At 38.6% G+C, this 21,042-nt stretch overlaps 1 protein-coding gene across 6 annotated transcripts in view; it reads right to left on the bottom strand.

The window, feature by feature from the left end:
* Window positions 1-21,042, bottom strand: part of ARHGAP40 (Rho GTPase activating protein 40) — a 152,172-nt gene that overhangs the window by 24,990 nt on the left and 106,140 nt on the right. For all 6 annotated transcript variants that reach the window (XM_074211955.1, XM_074211956.1, XM_074211958.1 and 3 more), the window contains 10 exons: window positions 20,870-21,033; window positions 20,005-20,170; window positions 18,123-18,214; window positions 17,848-17,925; window positions 13,930-14,089; window positions 11,206-11,288; window positions 9,438-9,644; window positions 8,148-8,288; window positions 2,983-3,143; window positions 87-142 (listed from right to left, as the gene is read on the bottom strand). In XM_074211955.1, the coding sequence (XP_074068056.1) occupies window positions 87-142; window positions 2,983-3,143; window positions 8,148-8,288; window positions 9,438-9,644; window positions 11,206-11,288; window positions 13,930-14,089; window positions 17,848-17,925; window positions 18,123-18,214; window positions 20,005-20,170; window positions 20,870-21,033 (1,308 nt within the window). The remainder of the gene's footprint in view (window positions 1-86; window positions 143-2,982; window positions 3,144-8,147; window positions 8,289-9,437; window positions 9,645-11,205; window positions 11,289-13,929; window positions 14,090-17,847; window positions 17,926-18,122; window positions 18,215-20,004; window positions 20,171-20,869; window positions 21,034-21,042) is intronic.

The following is a 21,042-nucleotide window of genomic DNA, read 5'->3' as shown; positions in this document are numbered from 1 at the left end:
TTTGATTGCCATTATAGTGTATCCCACTCAAAGAGAATCCCACTCTGCCAAAGAGATTGTGATTGTCTGAAAAGTCAAGGACTTACTTATGTTACCACCGACTTCATAGAGGAGCAGATTTGATGATTCAATAGGTCCATTACTGTAGGACACAGAAAAAAAGATACATGTCAGTGAGGATGGCCCCAAGGCAGTCAAGGCATTTATAATGGCACACAAGTTCTCATTTAAATGGTGTTTTAAGGTTTGCATAGCACTTTTAAAATAACTACCCTCTGACAAAAGTAGGGAAGTGATTATTGCCTCCATTTCTAGGAGGATCAAGACTATCCATTCATTCTATAGATGAGTCAGTTGGAACTCAGAGCCATTAAGTGACTTGTATTTGGGGGCAGCTAGGTGGCATAGTGGATAAAGCACCGGCCTTGGAGTCAGGAGTACCTGGGTTCAAATCTGGTCTCAGACACTTAATAATTACCTAGCTGTGTGGCCTTGGGCAAGCCACTTAACCCCACTTGCCTTGCAAAAACCTAAAAAAAAAGTGACTTCTATTTGGTTCTGCACCTAACTAGTAACCTGTCTTCCAAGACAGGATTTTTGACTTGAAATTCAGTAGCCTTTGTACTAATGCCATAATACTTCTCCAGAATGAATGGGGGCCTCTTTAAAGACCTCAAAGCTAGAATAGCAGGTCCCACTGATCTCTTAGGTATAATCTTGGACAAATGCCTTATCCACTCTCAGCTTTGGTTTTCTCCTTTGTAAAATGAAGAGATGGGGATGAGTGATCTAAGTTCCTTTCCAGCTCAAGATATCAAGATTATGGTCAGGGAAAGGCAGAAAGGTAGGGTCAAGAACTGGGTGCCAGTTCTTTATAAGTGGGACAAAGAATATAACTAAACAGATTTGATTCATGCACAACATATAGAGGCCTGCAGAAAACTAACTCAGGTTAACAATTACAAGAAGAGCCTGGTCAAAGGTAAGGAATAGGAAAGTGAGGTCCAACTTTAGGCCACTTCCCTTCCTTCCTTCCTTCCTGGCTAGAGGTGAGCATAGGTAGTAATATAGGGAAGCCTGGGACCTCAAACTGTTTCATTCATTGGCAGAATTTTTCCTTGGAATAATTCTTGTTACAGAAGGATTTGAGTCTTGTGTTATCTTCACTGAGTTTGAATTTGAACTCGGATATTGATTATTTTTGTAACCTTGGAAAAATCTTTTCCCCTCTTAGGCTGCAGTTTCTGTATCTCTAAAATGAAGTAGCTGAACTAAATTAATTATAGAGTTCCATCTAGTTCTAAATCCCATGATCTTACTGATAAGAAAAATCATTTATAGTTATCTATAGTGAACAACAATGACTACATCTGCATAAAAGATATGTGAGCTTGGAGTCAGGAGAATTAGATTCTAATTCTGGTTCTGCACATTTCTACTTGTATGACCTTGGGAAAGTCCCTTCCCTTCTTTGAGATTTGACTTCCACATTTGTAAAATGAAGGAATGAGATGCAGAGACCTTGGGGATTCTCTTCTACCTTGAGATTCTGGAATCCTACTTTCTTTTGGTTTGAGTGGTTTTCATTCATCCTATCAACAAAGTTGGCACTGGGAAAGGGCAAAATCTTTCACTAATATCACAAAGCCACACAATGGACTGAACTTGAATTTATGCTTCCTCTGTTCCCAACAAGGCAGCAGTTTCCTGGCAGGCAGCAATGATGAGATGAGCCCTCCAAGACACTCAGTTCTGGGGCTTACATCGGCTAGATCAGGGTGGGGAATGTCAGACTGTCAGACCATATAAAATTCTTGAAATCATTTGGTCTGGTGCTGCCATGGCAACTGTAGACAGGACTTGAAATTCATTAAATCTAGGGCATTTTAGGCATGAATTTATTAAATGTTTGACCAAATAGAGCAGGCAAATGATGTTATAAATATCCAAATGACTCTACAGAAAAAAGGTTCCCCATCACTGAGCTAGATCTTGTCTGCTGTGAGCAAGGTGGTTAGGGAAGAAACACTTTGTGAATATAGACTTTAGAATATAGAAGCACTATAGAAATGGAAATTACCTTTATTCTGTTCTTCTACAAAAGTCACCATGACTTTCCTTCCCAAGGCCAAGGCATGAGTAGATTTGAGAGGAAATAATTTTAAAAAACTAATAGGGGGTAGTAGCACAATGGATAGAGCACCAGCCCTGGAGTCAGGAGGACCTGAGTTCAAATCTGGCCTTAGACACTTAATAATTACCTAGCTGTGTGGCCTTGGGCAAGCCACTTAACCCCATTGCCTTGCCAAAAAAAAAAAAACAACAACTAATAGGTCAGCTGCCTGTCAAAACATTCCTCATACATTGCTCAAATTGGCTTTATTTTTTCCTGAAAGGAGAGGCATTCTTTCCCATCAGATCATGGCAGCTCTCTTGATCACCCTAGACAGGTATGTGCCTCTTTAAGGGTGCTTAGGGGCATGTGGTTGGTATTTAATGTTGGCATCAGAAATTCAAGAGTTGATAGCAACCTTAGAAGTCATCTAGACCAATATTCAGGGGAGTGAAACTGAGGCCCATAGAGGGGAAATAATCTGTTTAAGATGATGCAGATAATTAAGCAACTCTAAGATTTGAATCTAGGAATCTGACATAGGTCCTTCAGCTCCTAGTACAGTATTCTTTCTATATGATACAGCATTTAGAGACCACTTAGTATAATCTTTTCATTTTACAGAAGTGGAAACTGAGGGTCAGAAAAGTGAAGTGACTTACCCATTACAAAGCTTTAGAGAGGTTAGAACAAAGAGCTTTAGAGGGGCAAAGACTATGGCCCTAATTTTTGTGGGGGCAAGTTAAAAAGTAGAGAAGCAATATTCAAACTAGGGTAAGCTGATTCTGAACTCAACAATCTTTCTCCATCATTGCCAGACTCATTGCTGCTCACTAGTTTAAGCCCCTGAGGTTCCAGGTAGGAGTTACCATTGGATTAGGTTGACGGTATTCATGACATTCCAACTGTTGGAGCAGAGGTGTCTCTGGAACTGCTTAAGAACATCAGCAGCTTTGGTGCTGTTGTGTAGGTGAACCTCCAAAGAGTCCTTCAGGAGAAGAGTGGCCTGGATTTTCACCACTTTGGATGGCTGAGGAATGAAGAACACATACATACATATACAACATGAAGAAACTTGTTTAAGGAAAACAGAGTTCCTCTCTTTGCTTTGTAGGTTGCATTCCTGACTCTCTTGGACTTTCTCGATATTGCTGGCAAGACCTTTCCATCTCAGGATTTCTCACATTGGAAGTACTTGCTACCCTTGTGACCTCTCTTGCTCTAATTGGCTGATTCTTCCCAGATCCACCTTTTAAAGGAAGAATGCTGAAATCATAAATCAGGAAAACCCAAGTGTAAATCAGCCTCAGACACAATTAACTGTGTCTGGGCAAGTCACTTAACCTCTGTTTGCCTTAAATCTACTGGAGAAGGATATACAAACCATGCTAGTATCTTTGCCAAGAAAACTTCATGGATTGTATGGTCCATGGTCAGAAGGAGTTAGATTTGCTTGAAAAGCTGAACAACAACAAGCCCAGACCAGTTACATCTTCATTCCTCTGCAGGTTGTTCTTTGGACTCACCAGACTTGGAGTCACCATTCTTTTTTTTTTTTTTTTTAGGTTTTTTGCAAGGCAAATGGAGTTAAGCGGCTTGCCCAGGGCCACACAGCTAGGTAATTAAGTGTCTGAGTCCGGATTTGAACCCAGGTACTCCTGACTCCAGGGCCAGTGCTTTATCCACTGCACCACCTAACTGCCCCAGGAGTCACCATTCTTACAATGCCCAACTCAACAGGCGCCTTCATCATTCCCCAACCCCCTTTTCAGGTTCCTTTTAGGTTATTATCCCCCTTTAGAATAATAGCACTCACAAAGTCCAAGTGAAGCCTGAACCCTTTAAGTTAACAATAGAGAACATACTCTGTGCAAGGTGAGAACTAGAATCAGGATTTAAAGGCTTTGTAGGAACTCAACAGGTAAAAAGAAGTAGAGAAAGCCTGTAAGCTTACTGAGTGTCTCCTCTTTGGAAGATTCACAGAAAGTCACAAATGGGATGAGAAAACATGGGTAGGATACTATATGCCCCTGTGGAGGGAGTAATTCTGCTGATGAGATCACAGATTTATTTAAGTGCTGTTTTATAAGTAAGTTGGAGAGGGAGAAAGGAGAAATATAAAGATGAAAAATTACAATAGTTTCAACTCTCAAGAAACTTATAATCCATTTTGGGGATTCAATATATGCACATATAAGTAAGATATAAGCAGGGTTATGCTATCTTGGGCAGCTAGGTGGTGATATGGATAGGAAAGATTCACATTCCAATTTTCAAATCTGACAGACTTGCTCTGTGATCCTAGACAAGTCACTTACCCCTACTTGCCTCAGTTTCCTCATGTGTAAGATGAACTGGAGAAAGAAATGACAAACCATTCTAGTATCTATGCCAAGAAAATCTCAAATGGGGTCACAAAGAGTTGGATGACTCAGAAATCTAAATTTTTCAGTGTATTTACACTTGAAAACTGGAAAATACTATAAGTCAGAACTTGATTTATTGTCTTGTTGACTGTCTAGACTTTTGAAAGTAAGGGAGAAAATGTTAATAACAAGATTAAAATTTAAAGTATGTCATATGCAGAAGTGTCCCCCCCCCAAGAAAGCCAATTGTTAAACATTTACCAGCACACTCCAGATATAAGATAAAGTGAAAGGAAAAATACAAAATACACTAAGAAAATATAAGGAGGAACAGAATTATTTCTGCACACTTGGGTCTTCTAAGATTTTTCCATCAGTTTTGCAGGTGAATTCTCATTTTTGTGTTTTCTCTCTCAATAAAAATGTAAGCTCCAGAAAAGCAGGAAGTGTCTCACTTTTCCATTTGTCTTCAGGGCTTAGCAAAAAGCAAATAGATTTTTTCACATATTCAGTCACTTGTGGAGGAACTGATTTCTGCCTTGAAGGATGAGAATAGCTTCAAGAGGCACAGAGGAGGAAAGAATGAATATGTTCCAGTTATAGGGACAGGCTGCAAAAATCCAGGACAAGTCTAGAGAAGAGTTAGTAGCAAGTCTGAACAGAGTGAGAAAGGATAGAAGGGAAATATTGTGAAATGAGACTGGAAAAATGGGTTGAGTAAGGCTATGGAAGACCTTAGGTAAAAGCTGGGTTTGAGAAATCATGCATTGGTCTATAGGCAATAGAGAACCACTATAGGTGTAAACATACATTGGATGGACATATGTAAACTATATGTGAACACAGTAAATGGCCTTTTTTGTTGCTTCGTGTCATATCTGATTATTTGTGATTCTATTTGGAATAATTTTTTTCCATTTTCTTTTCCAGTTCATTTTGCAGATGAGGAAACTAAAGCAAACAGGATGTAGTAACTTGGTAGGGTCACCCAGCAAGTAAGTATCTGAAACCAGATTTGAATTCGGGAAGCTAAGTCTTTCTGACTCCAGGTCTAGCACTTGATGACACTCCACTATCTAGCCTGAATGGCCTTTAGAAGGCTACATGAAGCAGTTGGACTCTAGAAAAGTCTGGAAAGACTTGCAAGAACTGATGCTGAGCAAACTGAGCAGAACCAGGAGAACATTGTACACATTAATATCAATACTGTGAGATGACCAATTATAATGATACAGCTCCTCTCAGCAGTTCAATGATCAAGGACAATCCTAAAAGACCTGTTGTGGAAAATGCCATCCACACCCAGAGGAAAAAAACTAAAGAGTCTGAATGCCAAGCAAAGTATATACCATGTTCACTTTTTAAAATTTTTTTATGTTTTTTCTTTCTTTTCTCAAATTCTTCCCCCCCCCCTTTAGTTCTAATTCTTCTTTCACAACATGACTATTATGGAACTGTGTTAAGCATTAAAAAATGTTAAACATGTCTTAAATGTGTACATGCACATTTGGAACTCAAAAGCTTGCAAAAGGATGAATGTTGAAAACTATCTTTGCATGCAATCGAGAAAATAAAAAAAAAAGCTACATGAACTTGCACATAAATGGATATTGGAAGGCTAAAGAGAAAGAAGCATGGACACATTCTCAAATAAGAATGATTCATTTCTTTCTATTGGGTTTTAGTTAAGAAAAAGTGTCATTGGTGCTCTCAAGAATCCAGAATGAGGATGGGCTTATTGGTGGTGTGGTCTTTCCAAAGAACATCTAACATACTCAACAGAGGTGACTAATGTCTTGCAAGTTAAAAGGTTGTTGAAACTTTGTATCCTTTTGTTTTTAGGCAGAAGGCACATATCCCTCTGTCCTTAGGCATCTAGCTGCAAAGGTCTCCAGCCCAGACTTAAACTATCTGGCAGAATGGGAAGATGGGACACCTGGCAAAATCTCCCAGAGGAGGTTGGGTGCCAAGGAAGTCAGGTTGAAAACAATGGCTCATATTCAGCCAGCCAGCCTCTGTCTTTTCACAGTACTAAGAGCTGTCGACATAAATAAATACATAAAAACAATCTTCCAGCCAAATTAAATCACCAGCCTAGTTAGTATTTGGGAATAAAGTTGGAGCGCCCTCAGGTGTTCAGACGTGGTATAGGTCTGTTTAAAATGCTAATCTGAAGGTGAACCATTAAGATAGCAGGCCACAAGAATCTAATGGATTTCCCTTCATCCCCTCCCTAGACAAGATTCCAGGAAAACTGTCAATTAAATTCAGAAACACTGTGTTCATTCCTTCTTTTCCTACCCTTCATCACAGAATTATTCACAACAGCATGGTCCTTTCCCAGAAGAACTAGGTTCAGAAATAAAGATGATACGGTCACAGGTTTTAAAACTGTAAGAGACAGTCAGAGATCATCTAGTCCAGTCCCCTTATGTTACAGATGAATAAACTGATATCCAAAGAAGGAGAGTGTTTTACCTAAGATCACATAGTTAGTAAAGGAAATATTAGGGAAGGAAATGAGAACTGTGTTTAAATATTTAAAAAACTGTCATATGGGAAAGGGAGTAGACTTTTTTCTTCTTCTTGATCCTAGGAGTTGAATAGAGAAATGAATGGGAATCATAGAGAAGCAAGATTAGTCAGTCAAAAAGTAGAAAAAACTTCCTGGAAAAACTGACTGGAATGAGTTGCCTCAAGGGAACAGTAGGTTTACCATCTTTGAAAATTGTCAAAAGGGTTTGGATGATTACTTATCTAGGATCCCATAGAGAGGATTTCTGCTTAGCTTTGGATTGAGTTAAGAGTGGTTTCTGAGGTTCCTTCTCTAGAGGCAGCTGGTGTCTCAGGAAGACCTGAATTTGAATTCAGCTCAGACCTGACTACCTCTGTGATCTGGGACAAGTGATTTAACCTCTCTGTGCCTCAGTTTCCTCAACTATTAAAAGAGGATATTAAAAGCACTTCCCTCCCAGGGGTAGCTGTAAGGATCAAATGAGATGGTATTTGTAAAAAATGCAGTATCAGGCAATAGCAGGTGCTTAATAAATAATATTCCCTTCTCTTCCTTCTAACTCACTTTCAGAGCATAGGAAACAAAATGATCCCAGGAATGAGAGATGAAAAAGTCCTTACAAATGGCCAAATTATCATTACTTGCTCCTGTCTCCAGGATCAGACCCCATTGTTCATGAACACAAGAGTGTATAAATGTATAAATATATAAATAGAAAGTATAAATCTACAATCATAGATCAGTACAGGAGTATTGTCCATGGAGATGAGATCGTAGATTTCTAAAGTTGGAAGGGCTATGAGAAACAATCTTCTAATCCAACCCCTTCCTGTTATAGATGAAGAAACTGAAACCAGAAAAGTGAGTTGCCAAGTGGTTATTGATAGAATCAGAATTCAAACTCAAATCCTATGATTCCCTATCCAGGTCCTAGAGAGCATGTTCAATTTTGAATCTTGTCCTTTTGGCACCCCAAACTCCATTTTAACTAATGGCATCTGTAAAGAATTCTTGACAATGAGACTATATATAAAGTTCCCAGGGCAGGTACCATGTCTTATAGAATGAACTTTGCGGCTGCCTACAGCAGTGAACAGAGTATATGCATCAGTTGCTGAAACAAAATGAAAATGGGTGATGGCTCCACACTCACCTCTCCAGGAGTCTTATTCGTCTTGTCCTTGTCTGTGTGAATCTTTCTAAGGAAATTCTTGATCCGCCTGTCATAGAACTGATGCCTCCAGCTGCTGTTCTCATTCAGTTTCCTGACTTGGGCAACCAAGAAGGAGGAGACCTAACACCAAACAAAGCCAACTTCAGTTCAAGCCAATGTGAGTTATCTCTGCAGGGAAGGAAATGAAGCAGACATGGGGAAGGGGGAGAACAATTTTACTTCCAGCAGAGTGGCCCCCAAGTATCTCAAGGAATATGGTTATCTTGGTAACTGAATTAAGACTGACTCAGAGTCCACCATTCCTTGAGGGGTAGAGATGTGGCACAAGACCATACATTGAAATTTAGAAGAGATGTAAATACCCCTAATTCCATTACCCCCATATTCCCCTATTCCATAAGAAAACTGGGATTTTGAAAGCATAATTGATTTTTCAAGGTCATAAATATATTAAGTGGCATGACCAGGATTTGAAACCAGAACTTCCGGCTCCAAATCCAACATTCTTGTCACTCAACCATGCTATTTCTTCCATATGGCATTGAAGCTTCCAGTCAAATATGTCAGACTGATTCTCAAGCAGGATCTTTGGTATTCTTAAAAGTGAGCTGCATAAAATGGAGATACACTTATTGCAGCTGTAATGTATACAATATGCATAAACAAAATTATATTTTAAATGTTCAAGGTATACTTTCTAATTCAAATCAATAAGTATACACTGAACAACCCCCAGGTGCCCAGGACTCTGTTTCCATTATGAATCCTTTTGAAAAGTAAAGGATGATTTCATAAAAGCAATAACTATTCCTGAGTAGGTCCATTTTCTAAACTTTGATTATCATAAACCAGGTAGTGATAATACTCTTTAATCTGAATTTTGGGGGCAGCTAGGTGGTGCAGTGGATAGAGCACAGGCCCTGGACTCAGGAGTACCTGAGTTCAAATCCGACCTCAGACAATAATGACCTAGCTGTGTGGCCTTGGGCAAGCCACTTAACCCCATTTGCCTTGCAAAAATCCTAAAAAAAAAATCTGTATTTTTTCATTCATCTTTGAGTCACAATAATGATGATAATACAATATACAGTACTTTATGATTTGTAAAACATTTATGTTATCCCATTTGATAACATATCAAAAAGGAAAACAAAGTGATAGAAACAAGTTGTTATTGTTTTCATTTCATAAAACCACTTTATGAGGTCTGTCACCATTTGAATCAGGACAGACCCAGTTCCATCTCCTTGTCCATCACCACTGACTTACAGTCCATAGAAGGTCCTGGTAATGGATCATGGCCCGGACGATATCGGCAGCACCCTCAGCCAGCTGCTTCCCCTTTCCCTCTGGAATTCTGTGAGGCTGCCCCTTATGCATGAAGAGATTTGGTGCCATCACCATGGAAACATTCCATAAAGTCATTTTGTTGTTCTTCTCTCGAGCAACTACCTTTCTGAGAAATTCCAACAGGGCCTAGAGAAGGAAGGAGGAATAATATAGGGTAACAAGAAGCACAATGGAATAGGACTCAGGGGACCTGCATTCAAATTCCAATTCTGCCACTTACTAGCTGGATAACATTAGGCTATCTACTTCCCTTTTCTGGACTTCAGTTTCTTCTGTAAAATCATGGCATCATACTACAGGACCATCTAGTCTTAAATTCTATGTGTAAGAGAAGGTAATTACAAAAAGCCAGCTCCCTGCTCTGAACCTTTTTCTTATTGAGGATTCTATTTCTAATCCTGAGAGTTCCAAACCAGAGCAGCAGAGGCTATGGGAATGAAAAGAGATTAGGGATTAAGGAGACCAAGGGTTCTAGGGTCATTTCTGCCACCAACTTTCCGTGCAATCTTCCACAAGTTGCTTCAACTTCTCTGGGTCAATGTGCCCCTCTGTAAAATGGAACGGATCTCTTTCCATTCACAGCATGCTCCTCTCCTTAGGGATGTTGTAGCTTTAGAAATGGAATGAACCTCAGATGCCATCTTGATAAATAATCATCAATTATTAAACATCTATTATGGCACCATGCTAAACCCTAATTACATCCCTCAACCCCCTGATTTTCCAAATGGAGAAAACAAGGTCCTTAGAGGTTATGCATAATTATGAGAGAAGAAGAAAACAATAGAGTCATGATCTAAATCCACATCTCTAACCACAGATACAATGTTTATTTCCACAGTATCACACTAACAGAGTTAGAGAATATTTATAACAACACTTAGCTCCTTCTGAATAAAGGAGTGAAGGGAAGCTAAAATGTTGCAATGATAACATTGATTTCCATTGCAAAGTTCTGTACTTCCATTGATGTGATATCCCTGTTCCCTTTACTAGTACAGAGAGTAATCTCTAAACCTTCACAGATAGTTTCACAAAATGCTTTGACCAAAAACAATTTCATTACCTAATGGCTAATCTTGTTTGTGCAAAACCCTTTTAATTTAATATAATCAAAAGTATCAATTCTGTATCTCATCATACTCCCTATCTCTTGTTTGAGTCACCTTGCTCTCTTAATTTCTTATGGTATCACCTTTATATCTAAATTATGCACCCACATTGACCCTTTCTTGGTGTACCATATAAGGAGTTGATCTATACTTAGTGTTTTTCCAGTTTAGTGACTCCTCTTCTGATGATGTATCTTTTTTACCTTAGTTAGATTGGTTCTTGAAAGAAACTCCCAAAGCCTAGCCCTGGTTCAATAACTGATAGTTTTCCAACTATTGATGCTTAGACCCCACTGGATCACCTGGGGCATCAAAGTAAATTGTGACTTGGGTATGCTATAAATCAAATCATATCCCCTGAAAACCAAATCCATTAACTCTAGTAGCCAATGGTACCTTTTTAAGTCCTGGCCAAGGACAAAGTCTGATCTTTAGTGCATGTGTACTGAGATGTGGGGCCAGATCCAGGGATGTCTAGATGAAGGAGGGGAAAGAGAAGAATCATGTATTTTGGAATTTTCAGGATGGGGGAAGGGGAATATCCTGAGTCCCAGGGGAAAGTGGAGTGAGATTACCTTTAAAGTGTTTCTGTTTGCTTCAGGAAGAATTAAGATGAGCAGATTCAGAGCCTGTAACCGTTGCTTCAGATCTGGGATATCTGTTGGGAGAAAAGAAGAGATACAATATTAATATCATATCATATCAAGAGTACTTGATACCTAGCTCTTTTATTTTGGATTTAATTAGGAGGAAGGTAGCTGGACAGAACCCTGGAGATGGACAGGAAGACTTGAAGTTAAAATCCCAAACTTGCTAGCCATGTGACCCTTGGCAAAACACTTAACTTAATTTGCCTCAGTTTCCTTACCTGTAAAACAGGGATAATAATAGCCCCTTCCTTCAAAGTTTGTTGTGATGATCAAATGAGACAGTAAAACACTCAGCAAGTGCCTGACAACAGTAGGTGCTCAATAAATGTTTGTTATTCTTCCTGTTGTGACTCCTAGGATACTTTTTCCTTTAGAGTTGTCAACACATTTTTGAACAACAATCTCAGGAGGAGCCAATTGTGTATCATGAATGGACTTCTTAAATTCTATCCATTAGAATTCTTAATTTCCTTCAAAGCTCAGCTCAAAAAAAATTTTTTTAAAAAGCTCTACTCAAATGTTATCTCCTACATGAGGCCTTTCTTCTAGAGACTTTCTCCCATGCCCCAAAGTTACTTTGCATTTATTTTACTTTTATTTTTTATAATGAATAATACAATTTTTAAATTCTATTTGGGGCAGCTAGGTGGTGCAGTGGATAGAGCACTGGCCCTGGAGTCAGGAGTACCTGAGCTCAAATCTGGCCTCAGACGCTTAATAATTACCTAGCTGTGTGACCTTGGGCAACCCACTTAACCCCATTGCCTTGCAAAAAAACCTAAAAAAACATTCTATTTTATTGGATTTTCAGCTCCAAATTCTCTCCCTTCTCTTTCCCCTCTCCTATCACTGAGAAGGCAAGAAAAACAAAACCAATTACAAATATTATAGTCAGTAAAGAATAATATACTAAGAGGCAAAGGAGTATTGCAGTTAGAATGATGTTTCCAAAGCCAGGAAGACCTAGGGTCATGCCTTACCTCTAACACAAACTACCTGTACGACCCTGGCTAGTTACTTAGAGTTTTAGGGCTCTAAGGAATTCCCTGGGTCTATAAATATTTTTTCTTTAATTTTAAAATTTGTACTTTCAGTTCTAAATTCTCTCCCTCTACCCTTCTCCCCACCCATTGAGAAGACAAATAAATATGATACCCATTCTATATATGAAGTAAGATTATAAAGTATTAGAGAAAGTGTTGAACTGCACTAGGAGAAGTTCTGGAAGTTCCCAAGACCAATGAAATCACAAATCCAGACCCTAGCCCTTTCTATATTTTATATCTATTTATATATGTTTATGTAGAAGGCAAGCTCCTTGAGGGAAGGCACCATTTCATTTTGTTATTTCCCCAGTGCTTAGTGTAATAATCAACACATAGTAGCTTTAAAAAAAATGTTCATTCATTGATTACTTAATAAAAGGATGGCCCTTATCAGCAAGGTATGACAAGTTACTTCCTAGGGAAGCAATGGAAATTTCCATTTCCAGATAGAAGGAAGTACTGAAGAAGCTTGCACTGACTCCCAAAGGAAATTCCCTAATCTTTTCTAGTGTCTTCTAGGTAAAAAGAACACACACACACACACACACACATACACAGAATAACAATAAGCATCTGATCTGAGAGCTAGGATGGATTCTAAAACAAAGAAATCTGCAAGACAGAAAAGAGCAAACTGTTTGTTGCCTCTACCCAAGTGAGACTCAGCAAGTTCCTGTCTTTGGTTCATCTTTTATGCATTTAAAGTCTTTACAGAATTGAAAATGAGTATCACCAAGGCATTTGGGGTATGTGAGCAGTCTGCAACTTAGTATAGACAAAATTAGGAAACAAAGAGGAGTAAAAGATGTCAGCAAATAAATATATCCAAAAAAGATGAGCTAGTCATGTGGCAAGAGTCAGGGACAAATGATGAGCAGCCCATTGGTTCCACTGACATCCTTGCAATGGCAAGACAACATAAAAAAGGCTCCTATTGTAGGTAAACATGAAAAAGAGTTGCACAAGTATAGGAAAGAATCAATGGGGTGGGGCCTGGAGCCAAAAGGACCTCAGGAGACTAGAGATGAGGAGAAATTAAGGCCCATAGAAGTTCAGTGACTCAACCAAGGGAACCCAGGTACTAAGTGGCAGAGTTAAGATTTAAAATCTATGAGATCAGAGCTCCATTGAAGTACACTTAAAGGTGTTAATATTCAACCCTTTCTTTGTAAGATAAGAATGTTTTCCTTTTTCAAAGAAGTTAGAGAATTGAACTTCCACATTTTTGTGGTGGGAGAATTCAGCTAAATCAGATTAAACTGTAATTGGTAATATTTAACAAAATAAAAATATAGTATCACAGACAGTTTAATTTTTTAATTTTTGTCATAAATATGAGCCTACTAGGAACTATTTCTGTTTTAGTTTGGCACTAGTTCAACCAATAGCTGAATAGAAATTTTCTCTCTAACATCCCTGACAAGTGATGGTCATCCAGCTGTCCTCTACTGGAAGACCTCTGCTTATGGGGGAATCTCACTGAAGGCAGCCCATTCTTGTGGAAAGAACCTTATTTGTAAAGTACAAGAATTCCCTGAGCTCTTGTCATTCCCTTCTCCACATTCCCTTTGTATCCTAGGTCCCCAAGAATGAAGCTACTCACTCTGTACTACAGTGAAGGCAGGCAGGTACTCAGCTGTGAGCAGGGGAGCAGGTAGTTCTCGGATGAACCTCTTCAGCAAACCTGATGCATCATTTTGATGGACTTCATCCCAGTTGAAGAGATCTGCATAGAAATCTCTCTCCAGCTTCTTCTCCAAACTCTGAAAACAAGAATATGGGCTAGATGCTCAGGTTCAGGTAGAACCATCATATCTCTCATATCCTTAAATACACACAATCACCAACTCTAGTTCTGTCCCTCAGTCTTCACTTATGTGGACCATGTAATACCACCTAATTGTCTTTCCTTTTTCAGTCTTTCCTTTCTCCTATACATTCTTCAAAAAACTTCCAAAATAATCTAAAGAAAAGGTCACATCCATGCTCTAAGACTTTCAAGGGCTCCCTATTTACTTCTTAGATAAAATACAAACTTCTCAGACTGGTACTTAAGGAGTTTCAAAATCTAGATCCAACCCACATTCCTAGCCTTCTTTCATATTTACTCACCTTCCTGTACTCTCTGTTCCAACTAAACTGGATTAGAAGCTGTTCCCTGAATTCAACACTGCATTTGTACATCCCCAGTGCCTGGAATCCTCTGCCTCTTCAACTCTAACTCTGGAAATTCTTATCTTCCTTTCTTCAATAATCTCTGCTAAGAATCCTTTCCTTTGTCCTCCCCATCATCCCCTCCCCCAACTGGAAATATTTTCTGCCTATTTAAAATACCTTATATTTATTTATTTATTTATTTATTTGTGTGGAAGTTATATTTTCTACCAATCCCAACCTCTTCCTACACCCTGAATAGAATATAAACTATAACATTTCCCATCTCTAGGCTTCAAGGATTTGCTCGATTAGAGATCCAGGTCTGTGATATATCCGCCTAAGCACATGTTGGGTTTATTCTAGGACTAGAACCTAAAAAAGGAAGACCAAGGGAGTCTTCAGCAAGGCTGCAAATGGAACAAACCAGGTGCTCAGGAGTCCCAACATGTTTCTGAGTCCCAGAGCAAAAGAACCAGTCCCCAAAGCCATTAAAAAGTGGGGAATCAAATTAGAACAATATGATGCCTTAGTGGTCAGATTATAGAGAAGCATGAAAAGAATCACATGAACTGATGCTGAGGAAAGGAAGCAGAATGAAGAGAACATTGTACACATTAACAATAGCATTGTGAATTGATCAACTGATAGATGCAGCTCCTCTCAGTAGTTCAAGGGCAACTCTGGGAGACCCGTTATGGACAATACCATCCTCAACCAGAGGGAAAAAAAAACCCCACAGAATCTGAATGTATACTTTGTTCACTTTTTTAAGGGTTTTTTTTTATGTTTTTCCTTCCTATCTCAGGGTTTCCTTTCTTTCCCTTAGTCCTAATTCCTTTTACACAAAATGACTAATATGTGACCTTGGAGTCACTTGGAGGATGGGAGTTTGAATCCAGCCTCAGACACTTGCCACTTGATAATTCGATACCCTTGAGCAAGTCACTTAATCCTGATTGACTCAAATTCAGGGTCTCTCCAGTCATCCTGATTCTTATCTGGCTAATAGAACCAAATGGACCTAGAGAAGAAAGTGAGGCTGGTGACTTAGCACAGCATCCCCCTCACTCAAATCCAATCCATGTGCTTGTCATGGCATCATCTCCCTAATGTTATGGTCTTCTTAGAAAATGAAGGACAAACATTATTTATTATTATTATTATTATTAGTAGTAGTAGTAGTAGTAGTAGTAAATATGCTAAATAGTTATATATAGCTATATATATACATACATACATATATATGTATATATATATATATATATATATATATATACAGAGAGAGAGAGAGCTATATATATAGAGAGAGAGATCCAGGTCTGTGATATATCTGCCTAAGCACATGTTGGGTTTATTCTAGGACTAGAACCTAAAAAAGGAAGACCAAGGGAGTCATATATATATATACTTTCACCAGACTGTTCACCTCCAAGGGGAGAAGGGAAGGAAGGGAGGGTGGTAGAAAAATGTGTAACTTACGAATTTGCAAATGGATGAATGCTGAAAACTAACAAAGCATATAATTGGAAAAATGTAGGAAAATATTGATTATCTACAAAGAAAAATAATAACAGGATGTCAAGAGACATGGTCTGTTCAGTGGGGATGACTTCAATACAAGTTACATTAGCACATTCTATTTTCAGAAACCAGTTGGAGGTGGCATGAACACATTCATGAGAAATGGATAAAGAAAAGGAAAACTCACAAATCCAATTTCATGTGCAACAAAGAAGCAGAACACAGAACAGTAAGTCCCTCTGCTGTACAGTTTTCAGACTACCAAGGTCATGATGAAAAGAGATGAAGAAGGATTATGAGAAAAATAACTCCCTCACAAAAGCCTTTCAAGGGTTAATGGTTCCCAGGTCTCTTCCCCATCATCTCTATCCCCAATTCCTACCATCATTTGTGGTGACTGGACACACTAGATTACTACTCACAAGAAATATGTATGTTTATTATCTCTATTCTTTTACTAATTATTTTCATCCTAATGAAAAATTTTACTTTTAAATGCATGTATTTTATTTTAATTTACTAGGGAGGGTTGTGATTGAATTTAGATGGCCTGGGGTGGGGACTCAAGTGATCTTCAGTACATTTATTATCCAAATTACCTAGTTAACCCAGAATTCCATAGGAATTTCATGAAAAGAAATTAGTTCCTAGAGGACAGGAACTATTATGGCTCTTTGAGAATGGGGACTGTTTAGATATGCCTTTGTGTCTTACATGGTAGACACAGAAAAATATTCAATAAAATTGTGTTTAATTGAAGGGGAATTAACCCTTTTTTTCTAGGAGCCCAATACCTAGGGCATATGTTTCCTTCTGATAACACAATTTCTCTCCTAGGGTAATCAAGAGGCATCATAGTGTGAGTGAGAGTACTAGACAGAGTCAGAATCCTTGGAGTTGTGACCATATAACCATATACATACATATAACTAGGTCTCAGTTTTTTTCCCTTTGTAAAATAATGGGGATGGCCTAGACTAGGGTAACTGAGCAGACCCAGAAGGAAGGACACTAGGGTCAGAGTTTGAAGAACCCTGGACTAGAAGATCCCTAAGGTCCCATTCTGCTCTAAATCCTATGACTCTAATAACCATCCAAGGCTAACTGGGTGGTTAGATCGCTCTCCCCATTTCCTTCCATTTGCTCATTTCTTTCAGCCACTCAGACTCCAATGAGAGTCTGGGTATAAGGGAAAAAAAACACCAAGAGCACATACCCCCTTGACTTTCCTTCTTTTCTTCCCCCAACCTCCTGGTAATCTATAATCCAAGGGGCAGAAGAATACATGGCCTTATCATCTCCTGTGCCTCAATACCCTCCAGAACCATAGGGATTGTTGTTATTGGATCTACTGAAGAACCCCAGGGTCTTGCCCTATGTCCTGCTATACACTGTTAGATCTCCCAGTCTTTTTCCCATACCTGGGCCCAAAGAATTCCCTTGTATGAGTTCTTTCCCTGACTAGAATATGAGCTTTTTGAGAGCAAGGACTGTCTTGCATATATATATATATATATATATATATATATATATATATATATATATATATACACACACACATATAATTTAAGAGAACTGGATTTGTGCAAAAATTGTGCCAAATCAGTAAAAAAACAGAACTACTCCAAATGAATGTCAATATTCATGAACTTACTTATTCAACAAACATTCAAGTTCAATTATCCACATCATTTCATAAAATGAACAGGTCAATAAGAGAGTATTTCTATTGGACATGTACATATTAATAAGTAAAAATATATGTACAGGTGAATACAAAGACAGAAGATTCAACTCCAATTATTAGAAAAAAAAGCAAAACAAAATAAAAAAATCCAGTTACCTTAATTCTGCTCTGGGAGCCAGATACTCTCAGGATCCCTTCAGTGTCTAACCCTCTCTTTTCCAAACAGGACAGCAACTAGGAGAGAGTTGGAGTAAATGAGTGAAATAGAAGGTGACAGAGGCTTTGAAAATCCACCTAAGAAGATTCCAACTTGGGAGATGGATTTTATATATAAGCCAGTGTTTGAGAGGTCTGGGAATAATAGTATATTCAGATAGATGGCCAAAATCTGACTTGGAGCTACATACATATAACATCTGAAGCCAACTTACAGCTTGTAGAATCAATGGAACTTGTGTGTTGGGAACTACTTTCTGATCAGTCTCCAGCAAAGTGCTAAGAGGGACTCCAAAAAGTCGGTTCTCTGTAGAAAGAGAAGAAACAAAAAAATATTTCTTGTCTTTTAAAATATGATTTTCTTCCTTAGTTACTCCAGGAGCAACATGCATTGGGCCATCCATTCCAATAGAATTAAGAGATGAATTTTTAAAGAGAATGACTAATTTCCATAAAAGTTCTCCTCCAATGCCATTCTGAGACATGAACATTAAGTGCAGTCCTCAGGGTGATTGCAATAGAACATAAGTTCCTGCAGATCTTATTGAGTTGAAAGCATTCTGAGTATAGGACCAGAAACAGACTGTATGTCCATCATACAACAGTCACAGAGATTTAGGGATGGAAAGAAACTTAAGAGAGCAGAGTCCAACCCTTTTGTTTTTCAGATAAGGAAACTGGACCCAAGAAAGGGTAAATTGCCTAAGGTCACACAAGTAATAAGTTTATGAGGTAGGATATGAACCCAAGCCTCCCTGATGCGGCAGCATTGGATCTGCTAAGTTTAGAAATACTAATCTCCAAAGGTTGGCCACTGGAGCATGATTTCTTTGTTCAAAACAACTTATTAAACCATCTTCCAAGACATGGAGAGGATTCAATGTGTTTCAGTGGGAGTACTAACACCAGTGGGACCATAGGGTGCTTGAAATAACAAAAACTAAACCTCTGTCTTCTCCATATCTATCAAGAAAGCATATCAGTGGGGCAGCTAGGTGGCACAGTGGATAGAGCACCAGCCCTGGAGTCAGGAGTACCTGAGTTCAAATCCGGCCTCAGACACTTAATAATCACCTAGCTGTGGGGTCTTGGCAAGCCACCTAATCCCATTTGCCTTGCAAAAAAAAAAGAAAGCATATCAGGAAGGCAAAGATTACTGAGAAGGTCTGAGGGTTCAAGGGAAATTTGTATGTGCCAAAGATGCAACATATACTTGTGGGTAAATATATATGCAAAAATTTTGATGCAAACCTACAAATGAAGGGGAGGGAGACTTGGGATTGGGGAAAGTTGGGCTCTATTACTGGCCACAAGACACTAGAAGATAGATACATAGAACCTGGAGCCTGTTGATACTGGAGTCAGGAAGATTTGAGTTCAAATTCAGCCTCAGATTAACTACTAGCTGTGTGATCCTGGGCAAATCAACCTGCTTCAGTTTCCTCATCTGTAAAATGCAGATGATAACTGGATAACAAGGATTAAATGATATAATATTTGTAAAATGCCTCACATATTGTTTTGTCACATAAAACATGCTTAATAAATATTTGTCTCCTTCCTTTGATGATCAGACTCATCCATGAATCTGGGGCCCTTTGTTCTCAGTAACTATGGGCCAGTATTCTTAGAAAGAAAGCCTGTTGCATATCTAACTCCTTTTTTTTAAGGTGTTTTTGCAAGGCAACACAATGAAACACATTGAATCCTCTCCATGTCTTGGAAGATGGTTTAATAAGTTGTTTTGAACAAAGAAATCATGCTCCAGTGGCCAACCTTTGGAGATTAGTATTTCTAAACTTAGCAGATCCAATGCTGCAGCATCAGGGAGGCTTGGGTTCATATCCTACCTCATAAACTTATTACTTGTGGCTTGCCCAAGGCCACACAGCTAGGTGATTAAGTGTCTGAGACCAGATTTGAACCCAGGTACTCCTGACTCCAGGGCCGGTGCTTTATCTACTGCATCACCTAGCTGCCCTATCTAGCTCCTTTGCAAAGGTTATGATTTCTCAATTCTAACCCAAAATTTGAAAAAATTCAGGCCAATATAAGTTTGTTTTCAATCAAACCTTATTTCAGTTAAAGGTAGTTCACCTGTTGCCTTCCATTTTCCTGCCTTGCTCCTTCTCAGGTCCAGTCCCAAAATGTCACAGAGGGCTGTCAGCTCAATCAGGGCCAGAGTAGGAATCTTCTTCATATCTTGTGGTGATAAGTCTCCAATTCTTGTCACTCCAAGTCTTCCTTTGGGAATTCTAAACATCTAGTGACAAAGAAGAAAATTCCCAATGTTCAAACCTTTTAGTAAAGATTAAGGTGTCTGAAATTATAGATAATTCCAGTAAATTCAGTCATTTTCAGGTAACAGATGAATATTACTTGTAAAGATCACTAGTCTAAGAATCATAATGTCTATATTCTAGTCTTGGGTCTGATAGTAACATTTTGTATAACATTGAACTGACAACTCTCTCTTCTCTGGGCCTCAGTGTTGTTATTTGTATAATGAGAGCTTTGGCCTAGAATCTTGAAGGAATCTTAGAGATGATCTAAAGGTCTTACCTCATCTCCAAGGTTCCTTTTGGCACTGATAGTGTTATGCACCTATAATAATAGATGGTTACTAAGAACTTGCCCTTTGAAACACTCTCTTCAAATGCAAACTTAAGCCCCTCTGCCTCTCTTATCCCCGCCCTTCTTAAATGACCACAATTACAATGAATTTTGTTTCATAACATTATATATAGATGTCTTATTTCATATATGAAACTGCAGGTTCTTTGAAGGCATGTACTCAGGTATAATTCATCTATATATCCTCTATAGAATCTTACTTATTTTAAGTCTCCAGAAAATGTTTATGAAATTGAATTCAATAGCATATCTTCAACAATGCCTCAAAATTCAATTGCCCAAAGTAGTTAATGTATCCAATCATCCAAGTATATTTCCAATCCCTTACCGGCAGTGAGCCCTTGCTCTTTATCCATTTGGTTTCTGAGGGTAATGTTCCTTTTTGCAGAAGTGCTGCTTGCTCTGAATATGCAGAATCAGTGCTGAATATTTCCTCCTTCCCAGAACTGGGAACTGGGCAAGAATATGCCACACATCCTGGATAATCTGCCACTGCCAAGG

The sequence above is a fragment of the Macrotis lagotis genome, chromosome 1, assembly GCF_037893015.1.
Source record: "Macrotis lagotis isolate mMagLag1 chromosome 1, bilby.v1.9.chrom.fasta, whole genome shotgun sequence".
NCBI lineage: Eukaryota > Metazoa > Chordata > Mammalia > Peramelemorphia > Peramelidae > Macrotis > Macrotis lagotis.
The sequence above is the reverse complement of the archived record's forward strand: the minus strand, read 5'-3'. Positions and strand labels throughout refer to the sequence as shown.